This window comes from Carcharhinus amblyrhynchos, chromosome 21, assembly GCF_965287045.1.
Source record: "Carcharhinus amblyrhynchos chromosome 21, sCarAmb.v2.hapA, whole genome shotgun sequence".
Classification (NCBI taxonomy): domain Eukaryota; kingdom Metazoa; phylum Chordata; class Chondrichthyes; order Carcharhiniformes; family Carcharhinidae; genus Carcharhinus; species Carcharhinus amblyrhynchos.
This window is the reverse complement of record NC_137344.1, coordinates 45,932,053-45,942,411: the sequence shown is the minus strand read 5'-3', so window position 1 is coordinate 45,942,411 and position 10,359 is coordinate 45,932,053. Positions and strand designations below refer to the sequence as shown.

General features: G+C 43.0%; 1 protein-coding gene across 1 annotated transcript in view; it reads left to right on the top strand.

Annotated features, from left to right (window-relative positions):
* Window positions 1–6,913: 6,913 nt before the first annotated feature.
* The window catches only part of LOC145356398 (voltage-dependent T-type calcium channel subunit alpha-1G-like), a 313,384-nt gene continuing 309,938 nt past the window's right edge, over window positions 6,914–10,359 (top strand). The window contains exon 1 of the mRNA XM_080209098.1: window positions 6,914–7,025. Coding sequence (XP_080065224.1) covers window positions 6,927–7,025 — 99 coding nt within the window. The 5' untranslated portion in view covers window positions 6,914–6,926. The remainder of the gene's footprint in view (window positions 7,026–10,359) is intronic.

The window sequence follows — 10,359 nt, the reverse complement described above, 5'->3', positions numbered from 1 at the left end:
GTCATGTATGAAAAAGTTCTCTCAAGATCTTATTCAAATAATTGGATATATCCCTCTTACTAAGAAAAGTGCAGGTTTCTGGGCTGAGAAAGCACAGACCCTGAAACAAGACATTCTTAAAGCCTGATAAGGTGCGGTGTCATGACCCACACATAAATCCACTACTTGAGTTAAAACAGGAGAACTAGGGTATATAAACCAGCTCTCAAGAGGGAAACATCACTTTGGATAGAAAAGAGCTTTATGAACTGATCCTTGCTAGCTTTGGCCTAACACTGTCCAGCTCAAAAAGACAGAGAACAGAACAGATTGCCACCTTCAACTACAGAGACCACCTTCATCTGTCCATTTGTCCAATCCAGAAGCAGTAAGTGTTTTCCAAGGCGATTTTCCACATCAGCCAGAGAGATCTGCACCCTCTGCTGCCCTGTTTCTCTTTTTTAGATCATAGAACCCTACAGAGCAGAAAGAGGCCCTTCGGCCCATTGAGTCTGCACCGACCACAATGCCAGCCAGGCTCTACCCCCATATCCTTACACGTTTACCCGTTAATCCCTCTAACCTAAGCATCCTAGTACACTAAGGGGTAATTTTTTTTTAGCATGGTCATTCAACCTAACCTGCACATCTTTGGACTGTGGGAGGAAACCAGAGCACCGGGAGGAAACCCACGCAGACACAAGGAGAATGTGCAAACTCCACACAGACTGTAACCTGAGCTGGGAATCGAACCCATGTCCCTGGAGCTGTGAAGCAGCAATGCTACCGTGCTGCCCTTTTTGGAGCCATTGTTATGGTGATATGCCCTTTTTGTCTATTTAACTTATGTATCAAATCTAAACTTAAATAATAAATTGCTTTCAATCACCGAGGACTATGACCTTTTTGGGCAACCTGTGACTCCCGGACAAAATTGTAAGTTACCCTGCCCATATAGGACAAAGCCTCCAGTGGTGGCTCAGTTGTGAGAGTTGTTCCTGGGGTGGTACTGAGACTGACTTACAGGCCAGGAAAGGTCCAGGTCTTGGTTCAGCTAACCTATTTCCTCCTGTCAGTAATGGTGATGTGTAATTGGACTTAGCTAGCGAGATTTCACATTGTTCAGTGTAGAGCTAAACCATGCATACTCCTCTTGTTGGGAACTAGATTTCTACATTACAAAGCGAAACTCAGAATCGTTTACCCTCAGAGGGAAACACTTTGCAACCCGGGAGAATACAAAGGAAGTTTAACATCATGGGGCAGTGTGATAGCACTGCTGCCTCACAGCTCTTGGGACCTGGGTTCGATTCCTGGTTTGGTCACTGTGCGAACTTTGCACATTCTCCCCATGTCTGCATGGGTTTCCTCCAGGTCTCCAGTTTCCTCCCACAGTCCAAAGATGTGCAGGTTAGGTCGACTGGCCATGCTAAATTGCCTCTTAGTGTCAGAGGGATTAGCAGGGTAAATGCATGGGGTTATGGGGATAGAGCCTGGATGGGATTGTGGTCAGTGCTTACTAGATGAGCCGAATGGCCTCCTTCTGCACTGTAAGATTCTATGAATACTATCGTTGTCTATTGTTCATCAGAAGTATTTAATATAAGACAATAGTTGTGCATTTGTCACTTGACTTTGAATCAGAAGGCTGTGGGCTCAAGCCCTGACTTCAGCACATTAGTACGTTATATAGGCAGACACTAGTGCAGGACTGAAGGAGCACTGCAGAGGCAGAGGTGCTGTTGCTCATGTGAAATGTTAAACTAAATGTTTGTCTGCTCTTTCAGATGGATGTGAAGTGTCCCATTAAACTTTTTCAAAGATCATTGGAGCTCTCGCCTGTGTCCTGGCTAATATTTATCCCTCAAACTAACACCACTGAAGACAGTTTGTTTGGTTATTTTTGTTTGTGGAATCTTGCTGTGTGCAAATTGGCTGTTGCATTTCCTACATTACAATGATGACCACATCTCAAAAGTAGTTAGCCACCTGTGGACAGCTTTGGTACATTTCAAGGTGGAAAGAGATGTAATATTAATGCATTGTTGTTGTGAAAACCTATCCGGTTCACTAACATCCTTTAGGAAAGGAAATCTACCATCCTTACATGGTCTGGCCTACACGTGACTCTAGGTCCACAGCAATGTGGTTGATTCTTAAGTGCCCTCTCAAGTGTCCAACAAGCCACTCAGTTCCAGGGCATTTAGAGGTGGGCAATAAATGCTGGCCCAGCCAGTGGCACCCACATTCCATGAATGACTTTTATAAAAGGTCCTTTCTTTCTTGACTCAATCTAATGCTACTAGACTGTTTATGGGGAGAATGCCCACTCTAAAGTGCCAGTAACTCCTGAGCCTATTTTTAGCTAAATTCACACCACTATTGGCTGAGTGCAACTGGGCCACCAGCTTTGTAGAAACTATAGCCTTCACACAGTGGCAGGCTGAGGCACTAGCAGTAAGAATCCTAATCGATAGTTTTATATTGAGTTCAACAATAAAAGCAAATTGCTGCGGATACCGGAAACTGAAACAAAAACAGAAAATGCTGGAAAATCTCAGCAGGTCTGACAGCATCAGTGGCGAGAGAATAGAGCCAACATTTCGAGCTCTGACAAAGGGTCATCCAGACTCGAAACGTCAACTCTGATCTCTCTCCACAGATGCTGTCAGACCTGTTGAGATTTTCCCAGCATTTTCTATATCTAGTTTTGTCAGGAGAGAACATAGTAACAGACGACTGCCTGGCAATTATAACAATCTGATTGCAACTGCTCTGAATTTATTTCTCAGTTAATCTGTCAAAAGGATTTCCTTTATCTGTTTCCTGTTATTAAGGATGGGGATTTCTCAGCTCAAAGACACAAGCTGTCATTCATTAGACTTTGAAAGTTGCTGAAGGATTAATAGTTGGGCAGATTGTTGTGTTAAAGCAAGACTGTTGGTAAACGCTATTTCATAGAAACATAAAAATTTGGAGCACGAGGAAGCAATTCAGCCCTTCGAACCTGTTCCACCATTCATTATGACTATCCAAATCAATAACCTGTTCCCACCTTTCCACTCCTCCCATATCTTTTGATCCTTTTATCCCCAAGAGCGATATCTAACTCCTTCTTGAAAACATATGTTCTGGCCTCAACTGATTGTGTAGTAGAGAATTCCAAAGGCTGACCTCTCTCTGGGTGAAGAAACTTTTGCTCCTCTCAGTCGTAAATCGTCTACCCCATATTCTCAGACTGTGACTCCTGATCTGGACAGCTCCACCATTGGGAACATTTTTCCTGTATCTACCCTTGTCCAGTCCTGTTAGAATTCAGTAATATCTATGCGATCCCCCTCATTCTTCTAAATTCTAGCAAATATAATCTGATTCAATCTCTCCTCGTACATTCATCCTGTCACCCCAGGAATCCAAGTAAAATACATCAGAAACCTGACAACAAAAAGGAAAATGCTCAAAATAATTAGCATGTCAGATAGCATCTGTGCAGAGAAAAGCAGAGTTAACCTTTTGGGTCTGTGACCTTTTTTGTAACCTGCTTTGAGTTTTGCCTTTCATCAGATTCTTGTAACTCCTCCAACTAAAACCTATATTTCCCCTGAGGAGTGCAGCAGGGGTTATTTTACGAGCCTGCGCTGGCAGCAGGGAGCATGGCCCAACGGAAATGTAGCTGTGAACTGGGTTCCATTTTTCGGGCAAAGACAAGGAGGAGAAACTCCAATCAGGCCCTGATAGAAGGTGTACATATGGACAGCAAGTCGAGGGGTTTCTGTAATACTCCCATGGTAGAAGAGCCACCTGAACTCTTTAGGGTCAAAGCCAAGGATTAGCCACTCATCTTTGCTGAGTACTATCATAGAATCATAGGATCCCTACAGTGCAGAAGGAGGCCATTCAGCCCATTGAGTCTGGACCAACTCTCCAACAAAGCATCCCACCCATGCTCCAACAGGTCAGCAGGAGTCAGATGAGAGGAGCACAATAGCAACACAATCCCAGGTTCACTGGGACTGTGGCATGGGCTGCTGCTGAGGCACATTACCGAGCACACACTGGTCCTGGATTGTAGACTAGCAGAGCTGAGCCTAGGCCAGTTTCACCAGGCACTGCCACCTCTCCTGGCTTCAGGAAATGACATTCCAGAAGCATTTTCAGTCATGTTCCAAGCAGCCTCCCCTTAAGGACCACTAGTGGACTCTCCTCAATGTCTGGGCTGAACACAGGTGTAATCAGGGCTGATGTATAGATCATAGGGACTCCTTTTTGCATACTTTAATGAGACTGTGCTGAGGATCCATGCTGCCCTTGTTGAAAGCCCTGGGAAAAATAGCAATGATTGTCTAACACCTCAAAAGGTACACCAAGTGTAGAGCAACATTAGAGACCATGCAGCCTATCTGGTCTGTGCTAGTGATTATGCTCCAAACAAGCCTCCTCCCAGCCCTCTTCACCTCACCTTGTCAGTCTAATTTTCTAATTGCTTCAAATTATTCTTTAACCGTTGTTTACAAGAATAGTGCCCAGGGAATATTATGCCACTCGCTTGCATGTTGGCGCTTTGAGTAGCAATGCACAAAAGTCATTCAAAGGTTCCCTGCAGCAGTACAGACCAGCTCTGAATTGTTTAAAATCAGATCATAGCTGAAATTTGAGCAGCTTTGTAAACATATTACGGTATTTCCATTGATCAAGATGATAGCTCGCTTGGATATAACCAAGTGCCGTGCCAAGTCAGGCTACATTTTGAGTGACCACAGTTATGCACTTTAACTATTTCAGTGCTCCCCAGAGTGGAACAAAGAAATTCATCTGCCAGTGTTTGCAGATCATCAATTTAAATCTCAGCCTAACCTAGTCCATCTATTCTTAAAATTCTTGGACATCTCCCATTGCACAACCAATTGGTTTCTTATACAATTCCAGTGTATTACCTTCACACGGTGCCTGGGAGCCCATTCTACTTGTTAAAAATCACAGAATTCACAGAATCGTTATGGCAAAGGAGGCTATTCGGCCCATTGTGTCTGCACCGGCTCTCCAAATGTGCATCATTGCTTAGTACCATTGCCTTTTCCCTGTATCTCTTCACATTGTTTCTATTTAAGTAATCATCTAATGCCCGCTTGAATGCCTCTCTGAACAGAACATCACATTTTTTTTACATGTTCAAACTTGTTGAGAGCAAGGTTAGATTCTGGTGTGACAGGGCTTCCCAAACCCATGACTTCCACTGCCTAGAAGAGCGAGGGCAGCATGTGTTGGCAAAAACCATCAGTTCCATATTCCCATCCAGCCCAAAGGTCATCCCGGCTTAGACCAATATCACCATTCATGGGTCAAGTTCCCGGAATATCCAACCAGAAAGACTCTGCAAGCCTCCCATTGTCTAGATATACACTGGAAATCTCGCTCCTTGAGTCATGCTCAGAAGAGCCATTTTGATCCATTGAGAGTCAATATCTTCAGAAGGGAAAAGGAATGAGTTGAGGAAGACATTGCAATAAACCAATCCTGTTCAAAGAGAAACTCTCCACTCGCAGTGTTTAAGTGTTACATGTTAAAGTGTTTGAATAGAAACTTAATTTTTCCTTTGAAGCATGAATTCACAGAAATGGAATATCCAAAGCCTTGAATCTGACATATTCTCTATGGTCACATGAAGAATGTCTGACTGAAACCTAGATCTGTGAGGTCATTTTGAATTGGCCTACCTTGCAGGAAACTGGGAGGATCAGATCAGTTTCATACCCAAGCCGGACAGTTATGTTAAACAAGAGGCTGATTCAATCCTGTCAGTTACCTGCCACATCAGTGAACCATTGCCCTCAACCCTTCAACCTAGGTTTTTATGGAATTGTGGAGATACCACATCTTATCCAAAATGACACTGGAGTCTGGATCCAGTGGTTCTGCCCCCATTTCCAATAGATACTATTTACGAGTTGAGGAAAGGGGGTGAGTGTTACTCACACATGGGGAAATCCAAATTCAGCAGGGCAATTTGAAGGCTGCTGAATTCGAGCAGACCCCATTTTCACTGGAGTGAGAGCCTCATCCCATAGTGTGAGGTACAAATTTTCATAATAAATGTAAATGCTTGGCAAGCGTAGATAAGGTTAGAAGAACTCTGAAGCCGTCAAGTTATTTCTGCCCTTTGCATTTTAAAAAAACAGCCTGCTTGTGTGTGAGCGTTGGAAAACATCTGTTCTTTTAGCATCAGTGGATGTTTGTATACATAACCTGAAGTGCAACCATTATCGCACTATAACTGCTTGACTGTTTTCATAAGCTGTCATGATCACAGTGGAGGTTGGGGGGAGGGGGAGGGGGCTTGAAACTTCACAATTTAATTCAGAAGATTCTTAAATGATTAGCTGTTTTTGATTTGGGGTTATCAATACAGTTTTTATAAAGGATTAGTTACTTGAGGGGATTGAAATGTATTGAATGAGAGTGCTTTTTACATAGTAAATTCTAAATAGATACTGTCAGCCTATTGTGGATACTGGAGGACAAAAAGTGATGGATTAGGGGTCATAGATTAGCATGGTTGGGACATGGGGACTAGGTGAGCATTGAGGGGTGAGGGATAGAGGATCTAATATTTCAGAACACAACAGGAAAGGAGATCCAGAGCACTGATTCGGGCCTTTTAACCAGCCTGCCTCAGCACTTGGCCATCTCTGATTTGTGCTCTGGGGGTGGCGAGCCTGATGTCATCCCTCACCTACCATCTCTCTGGACAGTGATCTCACCATTTGAGGTACTGTTCCAGAGGTGAGCCAGAAAGTTGTCCAGTTCTCTGCAGCCACCTCAGGAGCAGGAGCCCAGGCTTTATGTATTGTGTGCTCAGATTCCTTGCAGCTGAAGTTTGTCACTATTTGCTATTATGTCCATTACTTGAAATTTCCTTGACTCCCTCCTCTCTTACGTGGTTTGAACGGATGAGCATGTTGGTCATCTTGCTGAATTGTGTCACCCTTGGAATGTTCCAGCCTTGCGAGGACAACACCTGTGACTCAGAACGCTGCAAAATTCTACAGGTGAGCTCTTGCTGTTTCTCTCTTTGGTACAAATGATTAATATGGAGCGCAGTGATGGTAAAACATCTGAGGTCAGAGTTCAAATCAGGTTCTGCTTAATGGGACCTAAGACTATCTCTGCAAGATGGATCTTAATAGTCACAACAGCTTTACTTCCTCCTCCCTCCTATAAATGTAAATTAGAGCAGATGCTCAAGCTTCAGCAGCCTCTGACATGAAGGGGGCAGATTTCCAAATCTGACTATTCCAGGACTGCCTTCACCATTAAAACATAGTAAGTTGGCAGTCCTCTCTTAGTATCAACCCCATCTGTTGGCTACAGGTGAAACACTGACCCAGTGATCCCTACCTTTAAAAATAGCCGCCCGCAATTCTGATCTTTGTTCCAAGGAGGGGCAGGCTGGACTAGAAGTCAGGCCCACTGCCCCCAGAATGAGTGCAGATACTGACAGATACGGAGGCATGCTAGGCAGAAGGCTTGTCTCTGTGCTTCAGCACTTTGTTTAAGTTATTTTTTTTAAAAGTTAAAACAAATGAAAGTCCTCCAGCCCTCACCCCCGCTGACCTCCCAACACACCCTCCATGCCCTTCAATGCTGACCTATGCAATGTCACGCCCCCCCACCCACCATATGTCCTCCCATACCCCCATGACAATTCCTGCCATTGACCTACTACTCTTTGCCCTTATTTACTCCATGCCATCTCACCTTAATGTCTTTTGACACTTCCTTGACATCTTTTGATAGTTCATTGACACCTCTAACAGTTCCTTGCTAGCTCTCAAAGCTGCCAAGGAACAATGACAGTTTCATGGCAGTTGGACAATCTTGAAGCTTGAGACAATTCAAACGAGTTTGTGCAATTTTTACGCTCACAATCTTTCTTTTAACAATTCCAAAAGGTGCCTTACCTCTCTCCAAGGTGTTCTGAGGCCATATCCAAAGAGGTGCCTTTCCCCTCCAAAGGGGTGCCCTGACTATTCAGATTAATCCACCACATTCAGACCTCCTCATACCTGGTTCAATTTTCACACTCTGGGTTTCACACCACTGGCTACCAAAATCCCACTTCGGTGGAGGCAACTGGTGATTTCAATTGCCAGTTGCCTCCATATACTGTGTTCATGCATGAAACCCAGCTTGACCACACTCACTGGAATATGGGACATACTGTATTTTGGGGTGGGACTTAGAAATCTTGCTTTTTTTTGAGATTTTTGTCACAGCTGAGAGGTTCTCCACCTGGTGATGATCTAGACTAAAAGAGCACACAATAAGAAACCAGAGTGGCAACAAAATGTATTTTATTGTATTAACCCTTCCAAACTAACCTGTTCAGCCTGCTTTTATTTATACAGTTGCCAGATGGCCTCATCATGAATGCCTGGCTGATCTCCAAAAATGGCTAATGCATTTAGATCTCAGTAAGCAATGTTTATACAGCAGTATTGGAGAGGAAATGCTTTGTTTGAAACTTTGTATTACCTAGTAATAACCTGCTGTTACTTTAAAGAGATTTTGTCCACCACCCTTCTGTTTATTTACACAAGATTAAGATGTCTGAAGTGGAGAAGAGCTTCTGATACTGACACTATGAATGGGCGTAATTGATTGACAACTGTAAGGGAATGTGAATGGAGTCTTTGTTTTCAAAGATTCTTTTTCAAAACCTTTACTTATTGTGTCAGTTTCAGGATTATTTCAAAGACTTGCCAGGTTTGCTAATAACCTATTGGTTCTGAACATAGTGAATTCTAGAAGAATGAGTATAAAGGATAATGGGACATGGAAGTGGCATGGGGGCCATGTGGGGTCGATGGTCATTGAAGGGAAGATGAGTAATAGTTTGAGGCCTTATTATCCAACATTACAACTGCGCTGACATCTCAATAAACAGAGGCAGGTGATCCAGCATGCCAGCCTTGCCATCCTCCCACCTTCATTCAGGACTGCTCCAGAGGCCCTACTCCATCCCACTCCTGACTCTATGGAATGTGAATGTGACATCTGGGGGCCTGCTTGATCGACAGAACCTTGCAGAGTCAGGAGCTGTTTTGGCTTCCAGTACCCATATCCTTAATTAGTCCAAAATTGGGCAAAATCTGACGCATCATATGAGTGAATTCAGTAAAATGAAAACGAAATACTGCAGATGCTGGAAATCTGAAATGAAAACAGAAGATGACAGAAACTGTCGGCAGGTCAGGCAGCATCTGTTGGGAAAGAAAGCTTTAATATGTCAGGCCAATAGCCTTTTATCAGAATTGGAAGACGCTTGATGTAAAGAACTTTTAAGGAAGCGCGGAGGCAGGAAAATGGAGAACAGGAAAGAACAAAAAGGAAGGACTGTGATAGGATGATTCAGGAGCAGAAGCAAAATGGTCGCCATCAGCCATTTTGAAGCACAGCCATTAATATATTGAGGAGAAAAAGGTGTCGGGGTTGAAAACTGAAGATGACTTTTCTCTCCGTTACAGCAAAACACAGACATCGATGTTTCAGAATTTTAAAGAGAGGTACATTTGAAATGCAAACCATGAGATTAATGGTCAATAGAATCTTTTCATCAGAGACAGTTTTGACATAAATTGGAAAAGCTCTTTTGAAAGCCTTGTACATCCTTTCAAAGGTTAAGCAGGCATGAAGTATCTGAAAGCCATTATGTTTTCATTTTGTACACATTAGCATACAGATAGTTTGTTAGTGTCTGCACATAAGTAGTACAAGATCAGATGTGCGTACGTCAGATATATCTTTTCGTACATATTAAAATTACTGCATTACCAAACAGTAACAAAGGCCTTTAAAGAAGAATACAATTACTGTTCACAATTTATGTTGTGGAGATGCCGGCGTTGGACTGGGGTAAACACAGTAAGAAGTCTGACAACACCGGGTTTAAGTCCAATCGATTTATTTGATAGTAAATTCACAATCTTTCGAGGTTAACCTCTTCATCAGGTGAATGGAGAGTTCTGGCCTCAGACAGAGCATATACTGTCTGTCCTTTATATGCTCTGTCTGAGACCAGAACTCTCCATTCAACTGATGAAGAGGTTAACCTCGAAAGATTGTGAGTTTACTATCAAATAAATCGGTTGGACTCAAACCTCATGTTGTCAGACTTCTTACACAATTTATGTAGCATTCCTGGTTAGCACAAACAATTCTGTAAATCTGAGGGGTAAGAACATAAGAAATAAGAGCAAGATTATACTATTTGGCCCATCAAGCTTGCTCTGGCATTCAACTACATTACAGTTGATCTTCTACCTCAACATAATTTTCCCAAGCTATCCCCATTTCCTCTGATTTAATACGTCAGGTATTAAA